Raw genomic sequence first — 18945 nt, 5'->3', positions numbered from 1 at the left:
TTAGGAACTGCCTTTAGTGCCTGCAGCGCATTTTGGGATAGATTCAGAAGTGGCAAGTCTGTCCGTTGATGGTGGGTTTGTGGCTAGAAATAGCGGCAATCTGGTAAATAAAGTGGACACTCCAGCCAGCTAATATATTTTGGGGACCACGTGAAATGGGCCACTGAGCCACAGCTGCTTTTCTCTGTGGCCCCTGATCTAGCACTGAAGGTATTTCAGTTAGGGTAACTCCAGTAGATAGAAAAAAATGAAACCCCCAAATTCAGTGTTTTAACCCAGCAGAAGTTCCCGTCAGTGGGGGGGTTCTCCTCCACACAGTGATTCAGGGACCGAGGACCCTAGCATCTTGTGGCTTCACAGTTCCTTAGGCTTTTGAATCTTTTATCTCCATCTAATAGAAAATACAAGAGGGCATGGATGAGGTGCATGCGCGCGCACGAGCACACACCACACACACGCACACATACGCTTTTCCCCTCGGTACCCATTTCTTAAATCTTGGCTTCACTCATGCCTACATTCAGTGCCAGTCACCTAGCTCCACCTGAGTGCAGAGGGCTCTCTGAGCTCGGTTTCCTGTTCTGTAAGGTGGCGATAATATCACCTCCTTTATTGGGTTTGCGAGACAAGTTGACCATATTTGCAAAGCCCTTTTAATGATAGGACACGGTAAACATTCAGTAAATATTGACTCTCATCACCAACACCGTCATCACCATCACCGTCACCATCACCATGACCTTCACCATCACCAGCGTGGCTGAGAAATGCAGTTCTGTTAGTATCTGTTAGTATCTAAGCCTCATAAAAAAACCCACAGGAAAAAAAATCTCCAGTATCTTAGGGCAGAGCTTCAGAAACACACTTCCAGGAACGGACCTCTCAATTACACCAATGCAAGGATATTTGGGACATGTGTAGAATCAGCTGGTTTCCAGAGCTCCTTTCAGGTCTAGCATGTTATTCATCTATAAACAATGAGTGAGGATTGGGAAGGACACTTAGGAGACAGAAGAACAGGTGCTTGTCGCTGGGAATGGGGTTGGCAATAAAGGAGGAGGAGATATGAGTGGACTTTTTCTGTCCTGTAATTTCCCTCAAACAATCAATATCGTGTGGCATTGAGTGTAACTGTGTGCCCAGCACAGTGCAAGCGTCAGCATGAAGGATTCACTACCTCATTTAATCTCATAACTACCCTATAAGCAAGGGGATAGCAGCCCCCACTTTCTGATGAGGAAACTGAGGCTCAGAAAGAGGAATTCACTTACCTCAAGCCACAAGGCTAGTAAGTGGCAGGTACTCTGCATGTTCAATACGTGTTCATCAGTGAGTTGACCCTCAATGGTGGGACCCAAAAGTCTTTGGGTCTAGGAGAGGAAGTATCCATTTCTTCAGCTGCCTGAGCTTTTCTTGTCTGTCACATCTGGAAATAGAGTATTTTTTTAAATTACCTATAGCTCTTTGATCAAAATTCGGAGCCTTCCGTGAGGCAGTAGGTCCGGATAAGGACCATGTTCTCAGCAGTGCTGCTCAAGTGTGGTCCATACATCAGCATCACCTGAGAGCTTCTTAGAAATGCAAATTCTTAGTCCTCATCCCAGACCTACTGAGTCAGATTGTCTGGGGGTGGCGCCCAGGAATCTGTGTTTTCATAAACTCTCCGGTTTGAGAAGCGCTGTTGTAGAGTTAGTTGTCTGCAACCTTTATGCCACTTAAACTAGGATACTAGTAGGAGAAGAGGTGAGGGTGGGAAGCAGGATTTGGTGTCACTGAGGGGACCAGAGCTCTTCTCTGCATACTTCTCAGTCAGCCTTGGCCTATTAACTCCATACATTATGGGAATCTGTTTTTGTTCCATCACATGTGCTCATAGAAACACACAGTAGGTTCAGGAAATGCTAACTAAACAGAATTAAATTGTATCTCACTGCTATGCACACAGCAAGAACCAAAGGCCAAAATTCAGCAGCGGAGGATTGGGATACCACGTCAGGGAGAACTCCCTGACAGCACTGTGGTGAGTTAGGGGCAGGGGGGCTGTGCAGGCAGGACAACCTGCTCACAATGGCCACCTTCCCTCCCATCCTCATGGGCCGAGCAAAGGGCCATTTCAGCTGGAGGCTCGGGGAGAGAGACGATGACAAATGAAGGCTTCCAACATCCTATGGAGCCTACAGGAAGAGGGCCCCTGAAAGATGGAGACGTGAGAAAGAGGAATATTTGGGACATGTGTAGAATCAGCTGGTTTCCAGAGACAAAAATGTTCTTCTAGAACTGTATCAGTGAATACAGCCCAGGGTTGGGCACCTTGTTAGGTGGGTACTAGATAAATTAAATAGAAAACCCCAGAAAGGGACTCAATCAAAATGTGTTGAATTTCTGATATTGCCATGCATTCTAATTTTCTATTTTGTTTTTCTACTACTTCCCTGCCTCCATTCACCAATAGCCTTCTTTCCTCCTCTTCTAACTTTAGTCTCTCTTTCTCTCTATCCATTTTCCCATTCATCTTCTTTCTCTCCCATCTCTTCAACTTTGCCCACTTGACCTGTCCCTATCAAATGAGTGCCACCCATCTTCCCTCATTAAAAAAGATTCTGCGGCTCAAGGAATGGATAAGTAATCTGTAGAGCAGGAAGCAGAGAGAGGGCTAGGGAGTGGATGCGAATGAGGTAGTTTGTGCTTTTCCAACTTTTGCCAAACAAGCATTATCTACAAAAACAGGTGCACCTTCCTTCCCTTCAGCCATCTATCCATTAAAATGGTCTAATTATTTCCTGAACACTAGACAGATAATTAGGAGGTAGCATTCAGACCAGAAATTTAAGCCACGCTCTTCAATCAGGGTAAAATTATCTGATTAAGAAGCTAATTAAGAACCAAGTGTAGTGACTCTTATTGGAAACAGTGAGTTTGGGGCTTCAAAAAATCCTGATTCCCCCCAACCCCCGCAAAGGCCCCTATGTCCTCCATCACCACCAAGGCTTCATTAAACTCCCAATACTGTATTAGCTGCCCAAGCCTCAACCATATCTGATCCCTGTCCTTGACGGGCTTACAATCTAGGGGAAAGGGCATAACAGTGTTCAAACAAGGCTTGTGAAATAAATGAACAAGTGAGCACTGCAGTGCCAAGGGTGCATAGGCATGTATTCAAAAGGTTGAAGGAAGCGATGAGAGTTGGCACATTGGGAGAGGGTGAGAAAGTGGGCAGAGAGGAAGTCTCCTTGTCCAGAGCCAGGCAGGAGATCAAGGGTCCACAGGTGGTCCAAAGGAGATTTATGAACCCACTAAAATCATAACGACAGTTCACGTGTCTGGGTTTTTTCCCAGGAATGTGGTCCTTAGCTTTCATCAGATCCTCAAAGGGGCACATGATCCAAAAGATTAGGAACAACTGGGCTACAGGGAGGCTGTCTCTCCTTCAGTGAACCCTCGAAGACCTGTTGTACAAAGTACAATTTTAGGAGCTGTCGGAGTCCCGGAGGAAAGAGTAGCAGTGGGTGGCTGTCTTGTCTCCTAGAATCATGGCGTGTTGGAGGTTGCAGAGGCTTTGAGATGTTCCCATCCAGTCTCTTTGCTTGACGTGGAGTTGGCTGGAGTGACTCATTGCTGTTTGCTCCTATGAATCAGCTCTTCCTCGCAGGGGACAGACAAGCCGCCCCTGGATTTACAGTGATGCAAGAGAATCCCACTGTACCTCATCCCCAGTCATCTCCCTCACCGTGAGTCCAGCCTCCCAAACCATCTTCACCATACGGACAATCACCCCTTTCCTATGTTTCTCATCCTTTTACTGGCCCTTTCTTCCCAGCCCTTCCACATGCCCTCTGGACCTCATCGTCCACCACTGGCAACCTCTCCTCCGAGCGTTCCTTTCCTCATCCTTTAATTGAAATAAAGCTGTCTCCTGAGGACATTGTTTCTTGCATGGCTGTCTTAGGTGGTGGCTGCCCTGTCTCCAGGACACTGTATCCTGGGGGCCTGGAGGTGGGCTGAGTCCTCCTTGCTCCCCATTACCATCTGCAAACTGCCTCTCTTCCTTTATCTTTCAGAAGCCCCAGCTCCTTTGAAGTGAATGTCATCATACTTCACCAGCCCTTTGACCTTGATGCTGCTGGCTACTGACTGCCTACTCACTCCTCACATCCCCTGTGCACCTGGCTCACACACTCCCTCCCACCATACCTGTCTCAGCATCTCTGTAGATCAGTGGTCCTTGGAAGGGGTGTTCCCATCCCCTAGGGGGCATTTTGCAAATGTATGAGGTTTTTTATTTCTTTTCTAAAGTGGCTGTGCCCCAGCATTATATTGAAATTTATATTATCGTGTTATAAAGTGACTTCCCCTTTGTTCTTCTTTACATAATCTGTTAGGGCATTATATTAATTAAAAAAAGAAACCATAGTAGCTTGGATTATTTTGTAAGTTTCATTTCAGAACAGAAAAGGGGATATTAAAATATATTTGTTATAATTTGTTATAAAAAGGGGGCATTTGGTCTGATAGAACTGAGGATGTTCTATCAGAGGATGAGGACGGCTGATGCAGATAATGTAGCCCACTCCCTGCCTTCCTCATTATTCCAGAACTTTCCCTCCAGCCCACCTCAGCCCCGTTCAAGTGGTCACTCCCTAGTGCTCATCATCACCAAGAACCCCATCCCTTCAAAATCTGGATTTAAACACCCCACTCTCTGATCATCACCCCCTATCCTTGTAGTTCACTGACTCTAGCAATTCTCCAAATCCATAGAAACCTCTTGGCATTGACCCTATCACTTTCCACTTCTCCATTTTCATTATTCCTTATCCCTTTGTGTTCTTACTTCCCTCCTTCCCGGTCTAGACTCCATGGGCCAACGTGATAACAGCTCCCTTTGCAAACATCCATAATTCTCATGTCCCACTCTCTCTCCTGCCATACTTACCTGGAAAGACAGTCTATGCTAATTAAAACCACCCAACCAATGACTAGACCCACTTTAAATTGTGGCCACAAATCTCAAATAGGTGCTCAACACTGTCAGATAATTCTACCTCCTCTCCCTTGTAAATTCATTCTCTCACTCTGCAAGATAATTATTTTCCACCTTCTCTTCTCCCCACAAATCTTCAACACTTTCCTGCCTTATCCCTTCCCACCTTAGCTGATGACTTCATGGAAGAAAAAGGTGCACTTGGATGAGAACTACCTGATTTTCCCACTATTGCATCTTTCCTCCTACCTCCTCTGTGCCCACCAAGCTAATTTCATCCTCATCCTCATTGCACTTGAGCTGACCTCTCAACAGCATTTCAAGGAGTTATCACACTCTCTTTCATGAAACATGCCCTTCTCTAGACTTCTGGGTCTCCACACTTGCTGGTCTTGCTTCGACACTATATATTGCTCCTTCAGAAACTCCCTTCCCGGCTCTGCCTCCACCAAACCTCCATATTACCAGAAGCTTCAGGCAAGACCTCTCCCTAAGCTTCAGACTCATACGTCCAACTGCCTGCCTAGCCCTTCTATTGAGATTCCTATCAGGTGTCTTAAATTTACCATAACCAAAATATAACTATTAATGAACGTAGTAGGCTGAATAATGGTCCCCCAAGACACCCAGGTCCTAGTTCCTGTTAATGTTACCTTATATGGCAAAGGGGACTTTGCAGATGTGACTAATCTAAGAATCTTGTAACAGGTAGAGTTTCATGGATTATTCAGGTGGACCCAATGTAATCAAAGTGTTCTCATAAGAGAAAGGCAGAGGGAGACTCAATGACAGGAGAGGAGTAGGAGATGTGACATCAGAAGAAAAGGGCGGTGATGCCAGGAAGTGGCAAGGAACACAGGCAACTTCTAAAAGCTGAAAAAAGGCAAGGAAATAGATTCTCCCCTCAAAGCCACCAGAGAAAACACAGCCCTGCTGACACTTTCACTTGAGCCCAGTGACACTGATTTTCAGACTTCTGATCTTCAGAACTGCAGGAGAACACATCTGTGTGGTTTCAAGCCACTGAATATGTGGTGATCTGTTACAGCAACAATTGGAAACTAATACAGTGGCTGCCACCACCACACAGATCCACACCCCTGACCCTCATGCCTACCATACCTCAGTCAATGACACCAATACTCATCTAGCTGCTGAGGCCAGAAGCTTCAGAGTTTTCTCTTGACTCACCTCACCTGCCAGCAAGTCTGTCAGCTCTGCCCCCAACATACATCCTGACTCCAGTGGCCTCTCACTTCCTCTGCCGCTACACCTTAGCCTAAGCGCCCGTCATTGCCGAGTCGCATCACTGCATCACTTCCTCGGTCTTCGGCATCTGCTCTTGGTCCCTCTTCAGTCTATTGTTTCACAGGAACCAGGATGGCCTTTCTGAAGGGTATATCAGACCACATCGTCCTCCTATTACAGCCCTTCAGTGGCTTCCCCTTATACTCAAGATAGAATATAAATCCCTTGCCATGGCCTATAAGGCCTTACCATAGACTGGCCTCTGGCCCCCATCTCCCTGCACTGCCCACTCATTCACTCATTCCCCGCGCCCTGGCCACACTGACCTCCTTTCTGAGCCGGGTGCCTTCCATTCCCACTTCCTGGCCTTTGTGCCTACAGCTCTTACCACTAACGTGCTCTCTCTCCAGACTTTGCATGGATCCCTCCTTCTCATCATTTAAGTCTCAACTCAAGGGAATTCCCTGGTGGTCCGGTGGTTAGGACTCAGCACTTTCATGGCTGTGGCCCAGGTTCAATCCCTGGTCGGGGAACTAAGATCCCACAAGCTGCGTGGCCCGGCCGGAAAAAAAAAGAAAAAAAGAAAAAGAAAAAAAAAAGAAATTAAGTCTCAACTCAGATATCACCTCCCTCACAAGCCCTTACTACCGTCTCCATCGAACAGGACTCTCAGTGTCTGCAGGCAGTGGCTACTTCCCCCTGTTTTATCTTCCACATAGCGTGTGTCCGTGCCTGAAATAGTCTTATTGGTTTGTTTCCATGTCTGTCGTGTGTCTCTCCACTAGAATGCCAGCTCTCTGAGGGCAGGCCTCTGCCTGTCCTGTTCACTGCGCTATCCCTAGTGCTTAGCACAGAGTAGGCACACAATATTTCGTTTCCTGGTTGTCTGACACAGCTCGTTTCTGACTCTACACTGCCCCTGGCCAACAGAACCATGCCAGAGTTCTCTCTGCCAGCAATGTGTGTATATTAGTAGCACTGGGCTTTCTGTTGAATAGCCAAGAGGTAATCAGTGGAATTTCGGACATTCAGCAGGTATGGAATGACCATAGGGTTTCTTTTATGGTAAAGGCACAGGATTCAGTCAACATCTGCTAAGTGCCAGGTGCCACAGACACAGGGCAGAGGGAGAAAAAGTTATTTCTATTACGCCTTAATGGACAATGAATTTGGATTTTGTCAGGCCAAGGAGAAGGAGGGATAGAGCAGAGGCAGAGGAAAAAGCACTGCATGTAGGTGCCCGACTATTTCACGCCCTCGGTGTGGCGGCCTACCACATACTTCCAAAGACTTGCTGAGCCTAGAAATGTAAGGATGTTGCCATGTGGCCCAGAGCTGAAAGGTAGGTTTGAAAAGAACAAATCAAACCAATATAAATCTGGCTTACCCAACACCTATACTCACTTACAAACAGAGGGAGACGCGTTTCTCCCGGCGGTGAGCTGCTGTCTCTTACTCGCCTTTGTTTTTCTCTTCTCCCTGCTGCCCAGGCCTCATCATCCACGAGGGGCCCTCCGTGTACCGCATCTTTAAACGGTGGCAGGCTGTCAACCAGCAATGGAAAGTGCTGAACTATGACAAGACGAAAGACCTGGAGGATCAAAAGGCAGGAGGCAGGACCAACGCCCGGATGTCCTCGTCCACCCAGGCCAACGCGCCCCCCTCCGGAGAGGAGGCTGCAGGCACCCCTGCCCCTGAGGAAGGCCCCGCCCGGGCGGCCGGCCACCCCTCAGGCCCTCTGTCCGATCACCACTGTGCTTACACCATCCTGCACATCTTGAGTCACTTAAGACCTCATGAACAGCGGACCCCACAGGGCGGCAGCCGAGAGCTGGTCATGAGGGTCACGACGGTGTGAGAGGAGAGACCTGGGAGGGAGCTGTGACCACACACACACGCACAAGAGCGAGGAGAGCAGGGGCCGCGGAGGGCCGCCCCTGACAGGACGCCATCTGGGGAGCAGGTGTGGGGAGGCATGGAGGCACCCCAGGGGCCAGAGGGCAGGTGGTGGTGGGGGTGCCTTGAGGGGCCTGGGGGCAGGACTGGAGCTGGAGGGAGGCTGGCGCTGTGAGCGGTTTCCTGATTTCCAACCGGTCAATACCATTCTCCAACAAGCACGAGGAAAACCAATACAAACTCAGCAACGAAGTGCAATACATACTGGGCCTAACAAAACACAACAACAGAGGCACCCAGATGTGCCCCCCTGCGCAAAGCACCTGGGAGAAGCGGCGGCTGGGGAGGGCGAAGCTGCGTGTCTGGTGGCGGTGGTGCCCACGTGTGCACGTGTGGGAAGGAGAAGCACTTGTAGCCGGCCTTGTTTTACCTTTCAGTTTGCTTTGGTTTCTCCCTGGGCTGTGTTCCAGGGACAGTTGGGGGGAGGGAGAGGGATGGGTGGGAGCTGGCAGAATGAGATTCCTAGCATTTGTGGCCCCTGGGCTCACCTGGGTGGGCAGGATTCCTGACTCAGGCCTGGGGGCAGTGCTGCAGGGAGGGAGATGCTGACCTGAGCGGCCAGAGGGAGGGGGGTTCCTTCCCCTTCCAAACTGGGAACTCCCAATTTCAGATGGGCTCAAAGAGGGCGTAGGTTTGGAGTAGGGTGTCTTTCTGTGCCCTTGTTACTTTATTTTATGGTGATTTGGCTCAAAGATGTTTACAGGAAACACACACACACACACACACACACACACAACAATAGTACAGATTTCCCATGGGTTTCTTGAGCACAGTCCTGCTGCCATGGCTTCAGCCTTCAAAGCTGTCAATCCAGGAGTGATTTTCCCAACCACCCAATACCACCCATGGCCACGACATGCTCAGTGCCACGGCCCCTCCTGGTTTGGCACCTGCTGAGACCCAGGGCCCCCCATGGCAGGGCATCTCCTGCCCAGGGTCTCCCAGGAGAGCTACTACAGCAAATGGGAGGAAGTTGGCCGGATGTGCCCCAAGGAGTGGAGTGGAGACCAATCTAAGTATTCCTTACTGCTCGGGACCCTCCCCCGAGGGCAGTTTGGCTAATCCCTCAGTGCTACCTGCTCCCTGGTCCCTCCCATACAGCAAGGCGGGCCCAGGGACCCTGGCAGGGAGTGCTGTCCCTTGAGCCCACCTGCTGGTTCTGGGACCCTGCCAGGGAAGGCCACGGGGGTGGTCACCTGCAGAGTTTCTTTTTGTCATTGCACAATGGCCGCGTCATCCGTGGGTATGAAAGGGACACTGTCAAGTACTTTTTTAAACTAGTTTTTAGGGTTTTTTAAAACTCTCTGTTGTTTATATTATTCTCTTAAAAGCTTGAAAATAAAATTTCTTTCCCTACCACTAGTGTCCTTTCCCATATGTGAGTTTTTCCTGTCTCTGTCCTGTTTTCCCTCTATGGTATAATTTGCTTTCCCTCTCCTGTGTCTGCTCCACCCCTAGAGTCTTCTCCCTCACAAGAAACGGTTTCTCCTTTGAGGGTACAGATGGGGCAGGGCCTGTGTGTGTGTGTGTGTGTGAACCTACAGTGAAGCCCTGGGACTCCTGGCCTCTTCTGGTCTTCCTAGCAGGTGAATTCCTTCAAGTCGAAAAGAGGACCAGCTCCCCAACTTTTCCCAGGTTTCGGCCAGAACTCCTGGAAGCGGAGGCCACTAGTGCTGGGAGGAAATTTGGAGAGTTTTCTCCCCATCTGGTCATTTCAGAGAAGCTAAGAGAACCACAGGTGAGGGGCACGTTAGGACCTCATTCCCCTGACAGTTTTCCTTTGAACATCAGAAAACAGCCCCCAGAGCAGGGCCCCGAGAGGGGGCTCAGACATATCACTAGGCAGCAGGCAAGGCTTTCCCTCCCTCCAACCTGACCTGGCCCTCCTTCCTGGGGCCGGCAGTTGGTCAAGCAACGTCATCAGTGGGATGTGCACAGGCTTAGGAAGGTTCCTCCCCTGATGAAGCTCATATACAAGTGAAAACCAACAAAACCATACAAGTAATTCATGTAGAGTGAAGGTATCTCTTTTTTCTTATAGTCTAAGAATGGGCCATTCAGTTTAATTAAATATTTACGTGGGAATTCCCTGGCGGTCCAGTGGTTAGGAGTCGGCATTTTCACTGCCGAGGACCCAGCTTCAACCCATGGTCGGGGAACAAAGATCCCACAAGCCACATGGCATGGCCAAAATATATACATATATTTATGAAAAATATAGATGTGTCCAGACATGCATTATCTATTTTCAAAAAAGTATCAGAATGCAACAAAATACGCACGTCATCAAAACTATAGTGGCCACTATGTCATCTTTCTTTGGTGATTCTCAGGGAGCTTCAGAACATTGTGGTCATGCAGGGTCATCATTCAGAATATACTGTATTGAAGAAGAGGTGGTTAATGAAAAGTTCTAATAGGATTCTGGAGTTTGTTGGATCTTCATGATGTAAGCACCAAGAGATCAAGGACCATCTGTCTTGTTTACCACTATATATCCAGGACCTACAGGCCTACAGTAGTGCCTGGCATACAGTAGGTGCTCAATAAATATTTTTGAGTGAATAAGACACTCCTGGAAGAGAACGGAAGGACCTTCCAGCATGCAGGAGACATGCCTCCACTTCTGTCAACTTACACTCCAGTTCTCAAGGTCAATCATAGAATAGAAAAGGTCAACCTTTGACCTCTCTACCCAACAGGATGGTAAATTCCCTGTGCCTTGGAGAATGGTGCTTTGGGGTACAAAAATGAGCGAGCTGGGTTTTTATATTTTATATGCATCTCTGGGGTTCGAGGTAGAAGTGCACCCTGACAACCTGAGACCACTGTCCTTTTCCAAATGTGCAAATCATCCTTCATACCGCAAGAAAAGGCCTAGATTTCATGTGGATTTATCCAATGCAGAGCGGTGAGAAGTAGTCCAGAGAATTCACCTGCACATCATTCCCAAGTATTGCCCCATGCATGGGACAAGATACCAGCTAACACCTAAAGCTCTTGCTATGTGTCAGGCACCCAATTAAATATTTATATGCATCGACATACTTAGTATTCCAACAACTGATGACGTAGAGACCATTATTATCTTCATTTTACAGGTGTGGGCAACGAGGCAAAGAGGTTAAGTCACTAGCTCATAATCGCCAGCCAGGATTCCAGCCCAGGCAACCTGGCAGGACATGTGTCCACTCCTGCAGGACAACTGGCACCAAATAAAGGGAAATCTGGGACAGGACGATGCAGGGGGCTCATTATGGTAGAGATCTGTTGAAACTTTTGGAGGTTGGAGAAATTGGGACTTAATAATTATAAACTATTTCTGTCCCCTACCAAAAATATTGAGGGTACCTAACAATTTTTGATATTGTTCAGTTAATACACTGGTTGAATGGAAGACGCTATAGTAGAAAGTTGGCTTTATCTGGACAGTGGGGAATTCTCAAAGGACAAAAGACACAATTCAACCATATATATATATTTTTTTAATAGTTTTTAAAAACTATTTTTTTTTTAAAAAATTATTTATTTATTTATTTTATTTTGGGCTGTGTTGGGTCTTCATAGCTGAACGTGGGCTTTCTCTAGTTGCAGCGAAGGGGAGCTACTCTTCGTTGCAGTGCGCGGGCATCTGGTTGTGGTGGCTTCTCTTTGTTGTGGAGCACGGGCTCTAGGCGTGCGGGCTTCAGTAGTTGTGGCATGCGGGCTCAGTAGTTGTGGCTCTCAGGCTCTAGAGCACAGGCTCAGTAGTTGTGGCGCACGGGCTTAGTTGCTCCATGGCATGTGGGATCTTTCTGGACCAGGGCTTGAACCTGTGTCCCTTGCAATGGCAGGAGGATTCTTAACCACTGCACCACCAGGGAAATTCTCAACCGTATTTTATGGGCAAAAGGTCAGTTTCCATAAGGAATCACAGAAGGCTTTTCTAGAAAAAAAGAAAGTAAAAATTATCCTATTTGGGGACTAGAATTTTGCCCCTGGTTCCAAGTGAGTGGTGTAGAATAGTGGGGTGCTGGCAGAGGTCTAAAAATAGCCCATAAAATTTAGGAGGACTCCACAATTATTACCCCACAAGAGGCCTTGTCCCTGTATACCAGGAGAATCAAATCTGTAACCATCTTAGAGCACAGAACCACGGAGATCATAGAATTTTTAAGTACCTATGAGATAATATACTGCTGTTCTTTGTTTGTTTTGCCCCGTGAGATTCAAAGATAACAGAGAGTAGAGGCATGGTTTGGATACAACAACAACCAATTTCTAAGAGAAATGATGTGCTTTGTAAGAAGAATGCATTATACTGTGGAGGTGAGAGAGCTGAGGGCAAGATGAGAAACACACTTTGCATTATCCCTTATCACCTTTTCTCAAATTATCCTGTTAAGTAACAAGCAAACAAGGACGATTTTCACCTGTAAGGGTCTGAGTTTATAGCAGTGATGCAGTGATCCTAAAACCTCCCCCGAGCCCTACGTCTCCACCCACCCTTGTTGGCAGAAGGGCATGTGGGCACTGAGAAGTGCCCGGGGTGCCACAGATGATTAAGTAACACTCCAAGATGACTCTAAGTGGGGAGGATCTGGGACTGGCTTCACCCCAGATCTGAGTCCAGGGTCTGGGCCTAAGCACCCTTGTCCCACCATAGGGTCCTTCTTCTTGCTGCCTCTCCCCCTCCAGCATCCTATCTCCCCCTCACCCAGCCTCTCATGGAAGTAAGAATCCACTGGGCGAAGGCTTTCTTCCTGCCCAAGCCCCAGTCTGATGAGAACTACAGCCCTCATGCCCTCCTGATCCCCGACAACTGGCCACTGAGGCGAGTCTCTCACCTTTAAATGAGTGACCCGTAACCGTGTACCAAACACCTCCCCAGCACACTCAGTTTTGACCCAAGGGCTCAGTAGATGTTTAGGGAAGAGAAGAAGTTGTGGTTGAGGAGGGTTTAGGGAAGAAAAGAAAAGCAGGCTCACCCCGTGCCCGTGCCTTCTTAATTTTTGAGAGAGAAAAGTCCTGAAAACAGAGCATCCTCAGTGCCCGTGGTGCTGGTTGAAGTCTGGTGCTTTGCTGTCCACCTAAGGCCCTGCCAGCAAGGAAAGGCGCGGTACCTGGGCCAGGTGGCAGCAGGGCACGGAGCACCTCCAGGGTATCCACGACCCTGAGGGGCCCTCTCACATGGGGAGGGGACAATCTGCTTCTGCATCTGTTACATAAGAACGTGGATGCTCGAGCTCTCCATCTGGTAATACTGCCCTTTTCCCCAGTCACATTGGGGACATAATAAAAATAGCCAAACATATAGTACTCTCTATATGCCAAGACTCATCTCAAGCTTTTTATGTATATTAACTCGTTTAATGCCCCCAAACAACCCCACAAAGTTGGGAACTACTATTATTTTCATTTTTCTAGTGAGGACACTGAGGCACGGAGAGGTTAAACACGCCGCCCAAGGTCACGGAGCCGCACAAGGCAACATGAGAATTTATATCTCCGCAGTCTGGTGTCGTATGTTGCGCTGTTAACCACTACATTATACTGCCTCTCAGAAAAGTGAAAGTGCATTTAAAAGGTTTATCCTGATTCAAGAGATGTCGGAGAGGGCTTCCCTGGTGGCGCAGTGGTTAAGAGTCCGCCTGCCGATGCAGGGGACACGGGTTCGTGCCCCGGTCTGGGAAGATCCCACATGCCGTGGAGCGGCTGGGCCCGTGAGCCATGGCCGCTGAGCCTGTGCGTCCGGAGCCTGTGTTCTGCAACGGGAGAGGCCACAACGGTGAGAAGCCCGCGTACTGCAAAAAAAAAAAAAAAAAGAGATGTTGGAGAGAAGTGAATGGGCCCTACACCAGTTGAATGTAACCCAGACACCATCTGTGTCACCTGCCCCTCAAAGTTAGCTGAAGTCTGCTGAAACCTCTCCATCCCTTATGCTATGGGAAGGTTGATGCCCTCATCAGGGTTTTTAATAATTCGGACACTAAAATTCTTTTCATTCACTTCCTACTTGAATTTCCAGAATCTCCTGAACACAGGGTTTCCATTCTCTATCTTACCGTCATCTCTTTATTTTGACTATAGGTTAAGCCCAGATGTTGGACGAAATTCCTCCACCTACGTCTCCCTCTAACCCAAAGTATTACCACTTACAGTTGTGTATAATATAATTCTACCAGAAATTTTGAAGTAATTTGAAGATTATTCATATAAAAACCTGCAATGAGAAACTGCTACATGAAAGGTTCTCGCCAGGTAAGTGTCTCAAATATAAACCAGATATAACCATCTTCAAGGATCTCACTCTCTGGTTACTAGACTCTAGTAAGCGGCTCAGCATTTCTTACCAAAAGCTGTTCTCATGAAAGAGCCTGACAAGATTCCTCTTACTAACTGTAAATAAGTAAGTTAACACTATTCCCTCTCCTGTGGAATTTGCATTTTTAAGAGGAGACCATTCCTAAGCAAGAGGAGTAACCCTGTAAGGGGTGGAATTTTAATCATCATCAAACAGGTACAGGGTTGTCTTGAGTTCTTTTAGCCAAAAAGATCACAACTGTGTATGTGCATTTGACACACAGACACATACACAGAAATAGAGTGAATGACAAATGCATTCCCTAAAAAGTGACACTGAGTCCAGGCCTCTTGACTGAGCAGCTCTTTGGATTTCCTCAGGAGAACGAAGACACCCAGGTAACAGGTGGTAAGAGACAGGAAAATGTTCATCAACCTCAGGCCCCCTGGGCTCTCTCACGTCACTTGGTTTGAGCAGCCTCTTTGTCTAGAGGTTGGATACGGGATATCACCTTTTCTGCCCCAGCCAGTGGCCATTCCAAGGGGTGCTTTGTTGAGAAGGGGACCCTCCACACCCTCCAACACAGGCCACTGTGTCTCTTCAAAGAAGGGATGTAGAAATTCTGGAGTTTCCACCACCCTGAGCATGCTAAGCCCGCACCTGCCTAGTGAATCATGGTGACACGATTGTAAGCCCTGGTCCCTCTCGCAAAAGCCTCAGGGCTGAAGCATTATCTCATGCCATCCACAACTCCTCAAATCATTTTGGTGCACACTTGTTGCTTTTGTCTATCTAGTACACAGAGACACTCTTTCCCATGGGGAACGCATACCATGTGGTTTTGGTAGGGTTGAATCCCTAAAACCACTCCAGCTAGGGGTGGTACTGTGACCCAGGCCTGGATGGCCAAAGTATCTTATGTCTCTGTCCACAGGGATTGGTTCAGAAATGGACATGTGACCAAAACCCATCCAAGTCCTCCGTGGGATTTTCCTATCAGAGCTAGTGGGAAACGCTGTTTCCTTCCACCATGGTTCCTAGCTGGGAGTCAGCGAAAATGAAAGACCTCACTTTCTGCCATGTAGAAAGCATCTATCTATCAGAATAAGGTAAAGTAGAGACATGCAAAGAAAAAAGCAGGAGAGAGATGGTGCTGATTCTCTCCCAGATCCATGACTGAGCCAGTTTCTCGGCTAGATATCCCAGGACATCTGCCAATGAATTCTATTTTTGCCTGCTTTAGTCTAAGCTGGGTATATGTTTCTTGCAACCAAAAGTATCCATCATGAATACAAAGATTTCCATACACCCCGTGACAGAACTTTGGGTGAAATCCATGGTGCATTGGTTAGGGGCCAAAAGCACTGGGATGGGTTGCCCCCCTTTCCTGTTGGTTTGGGGCCCAAGTTGGCACAGTGGAAGCATCTGCACCTATTATTCTCCCCTAACTATTTTCATGAATCTGTTCAAGGTTATCAATGATTAAACAGGAAGGTAATATGCACAGCCTACATGAGAAGAGTGTTCTTTTAAACTATATCTTTTCAATTCTTTTCTCTCCTTTTTTGCGGTACACGGGCCTCTCACTGCTGTGGCCTCTCCCATTGCGGAGCACAGGCTCCGGACGCGCAGGCTCAGCGGCCGTGGCTCACGGGCCCAGCCACTCCGCGGCATGTGGGATCTTCCCGGACCGGGGCACGAACCCGTGTCTCTTGCATCGGCAGGCAAACTCTCAACCACTGTGCCACCAGGGAAGCCCCTCAATTTTTTTCTTAAGATTGCATCAGGGGTGACAGTGACAGGACCTAAAATGACAAGTAGACAGACCTTAATCAGAACTCTGATTTAAAGTTATAGGAATGAGCAGGATCCAGTTATGAGGTCCCAGGACAGAAGCCAGGATACCAAGGTTCAGAGCAGAAGGTAAGAGGCAAAGCTGAGAACAAGACCTTGACCCACCAGCCACAGCCAAAGAGTTTCCCGTTCTCCCTAGCACTGACCGTGTAAATGGCATGGCCCCATACACGTGGGCCACCTTACTGCTACTGCTATTATTCTTATTGGATTAAGTAAACCACCCTGGGTTCCTGACATTATGTATGGGGACCTATGGAAGGAGCCACAAGTCCTCTGGGGGCAAGTCACTTGCTTTTCTGGTCTCTGGATAATCAGTTTTCCTCTCAGGATCTTTGTAATATCAGAAGTAATGCATATAAAGTAGGCAGTGAATAAATTACTTCTGTTATCATTTTATTGGTCAACAGAGTAATAAGAAAGTTATACCATTACCATAGCATATAAAAAGCAAGGTTAAGTGAAAGCAAAACTGGGTACCTGGCACCAATACTCTGTCTTGTCTGGTTTTCATTCAGCTGCAAGTAACAGATACCCACCCAGGAGAAGCTAAAACAATTGAGGCTTTATTTTTCTTCTGCAATGAAACGTCCAGAATAAGTGGCTGTTGGCATCAATCCAGCTGCTCAATAATGCCACCAGTGACCCAGGCTCTGTCTTTCTGCTCAGGCATCCTTAGTCTGTTGACTTGTCACCTGTGGCTATGACCTCAGAGTCTCAAGTGGACTCTGATAGCTCAAAGCAGGAAAGAAAGAAGGGGTGACCCTGTCACATCCTTCCTTTATATCGGGAAAAACAAAAGCTTTCCCAGAACAACATTTCTTTTTTTGCTGTACGCGGGCCTCTCACTGTTGTGGCCTCTCCCTTTGCTGAGCACAGGCTCTGGACGCGCAGGCTCAGCGGCCATGGCTCACGGGCCCAGCCGCTCCGCGGCATGTGGGATCTTCCCGGACCGGGGCACGAACACGTGTCCCCTGAATTGGCAGGCGGAATCCCAACCACTGCGCCACCAGGGAAGCCCCTGAACAACATTTCTATTCCTAGATGCTTCCACGTGTATTTTTTTTTTTTTGCCAGAAATGTGTCACAGAGCCACCCTTAGCTGCTGGAGGGGCTGGGAAAGTGATTACTTATCTTCTCAGTGCCTCCTGTGGAATGCACCAAGGGAAAAGGAGATGAGAAGGGATGCCGGTGAGGCCAGCGAGGGGCCCCTGCCCCACCCTGTGTGTGGGCAGATAAATTACTGTGCTATTTTGGAGGGCCATCTTGTGGTATTCTATTAAGTGTAAAGTGCACATATCTTTCAACCCAGGAGTTCTATTTCTTTGGAACTCTCCTAGAGCGACAGTGACAGATGTTGCCTTCTTAAAGAGCTTGGGAAATGAGGATCAGAGTGGTATCACTGTATTAAAGAAGCAAATTGGAAAAAAAAAACCCTAAATGTCTGTCAACATGGGAGTGATGACACGTGAGATACAGAAACCATGGAATACCACTGGCATCAGAGAGAATGTCATGGACCTGGAAGGACCGACAGGGACGGATCTCAAAGTCATGTTGTTAACTAAAACACATCATCTGTAGAGCAATATACACAATGATCGTAGATGTGTAGAAGAACCAAAAAAGAACCCCACCCACATTTCAATTTTAAAACACATACTCCAAAAGAATATGGAGGAATATCACCAAACTAATCAGAGCTCTTTCTCTCTGGGAGAGGATGAAGTTGGGGAATGTGAAGAGGAAATTTCTCTCTGTTTATGTTGTTTGCATTTTAATAAGAAGAATAAACTGATGTTATATTTGTGTAGTTTAAAAAATATGGTACATATATAGAGTGGAACATTTAAGTGACTATTGAAAACAATGATTAAAATCTTTTTAGAGGGCTTCCCTGGTGGCGCAGTGGTTGAGAGTCCGCCTGCCGATGCAGGGGACATGGGTTTGTGCCCCGGTCTGGGAAGATCCCACATGCCGCAGAGCGGCTGCGCCCGTGAGCCATGGCCACTGAGCCTGCGTGTTCGGAGCCTGTGCTCCGCAACGGGAGAGGAAAAAAAAAAAAAATCTTTTTAGAAAATAGGTACCTTGTAGTTGGAGGAAGCCCTACCTCATCTTTCCTGAGAACTTTGCTTTGAAAGAGGAGCTGCCCCGCAGGGGTGTGGAGTAGAGGATTCCTGGGGCTTCCAAGGTTCTGTGTTTCTATGATAACGACAGTTTGAGAGCCAAGAAATTTGCGATTGAGAGTTTACTTGCTGTTCCAGGGAGGGCAATGGCATGGAGGAGGATCTCAAGTTGGATTCTAGGAGTGGCCTCCCCCAAGTTCACTTTGGCCATGGGCCTTCAGACCAGAGGTTTTCTAGGGAAAACTCATGATCTCCCAGAGATCACGAGCTTTTGCTGCCAGCACACACTCGAGAGAAGCCTGGCTGAGAGGCACCGAGGGCCTCCTGCTGGTCCAGCTCTGCATGCACCGGAAGGGGCTGCAGGCGAAGCTGGCCAGCACAGAGCCAGCGTCATCCAGGTTGCAGGCAGCTGGTTCTTTCCCCTTCTCCCTCCTACTCCTCTTTTCCCACCTTCCAAGTCCTCCCTAGGAGAGGGTTTTCAAGCAGCAGCCAGATGA

The 18945-nt window shown here is 47.8% G+C and overlaps 1 protein-coding gene across 1 annotated transcript in view; it reads left to right on the top strand.

The window, feature by feature from the left end:
- MARCHF4 (membrane associated ring-CH-type finger 4) overlaps positions 1-8222 on the top strand; it is a 103086-nt gene extending 94864 nt beyond the window's left edge. The window contains exon 4 of the mRNA XM_049711897.1: positions 7720-8222. Within this exon, the coding sequence (XP_049567854.1) occupies positions 7720-8087 (368 nt within the window). The 3' untranslated portion in view covers positions 8088-8222. The remainder of the gene's footprint in view (positions 1-7719) is intronic.
- Positions 8223-18945: the final 10723 nt, after the last annotated feature.

This window comes from Orcinus orca, chromosome 7 (genome assembly GCF_937001465.1).
Source record: "Orcinus orca chromosome 7, mOrcOrc1.1, whole genome shotgun sequence".
Lineage (NCBI taxonomy): Eukaryota > Metazoa > Chordata > Mammalia > Artiodactyla > Delphinidae > Orcinus > Orcinus orca.
This window is presented reverse-complemented; position numbering and strand designations above follow the sequence as displayed.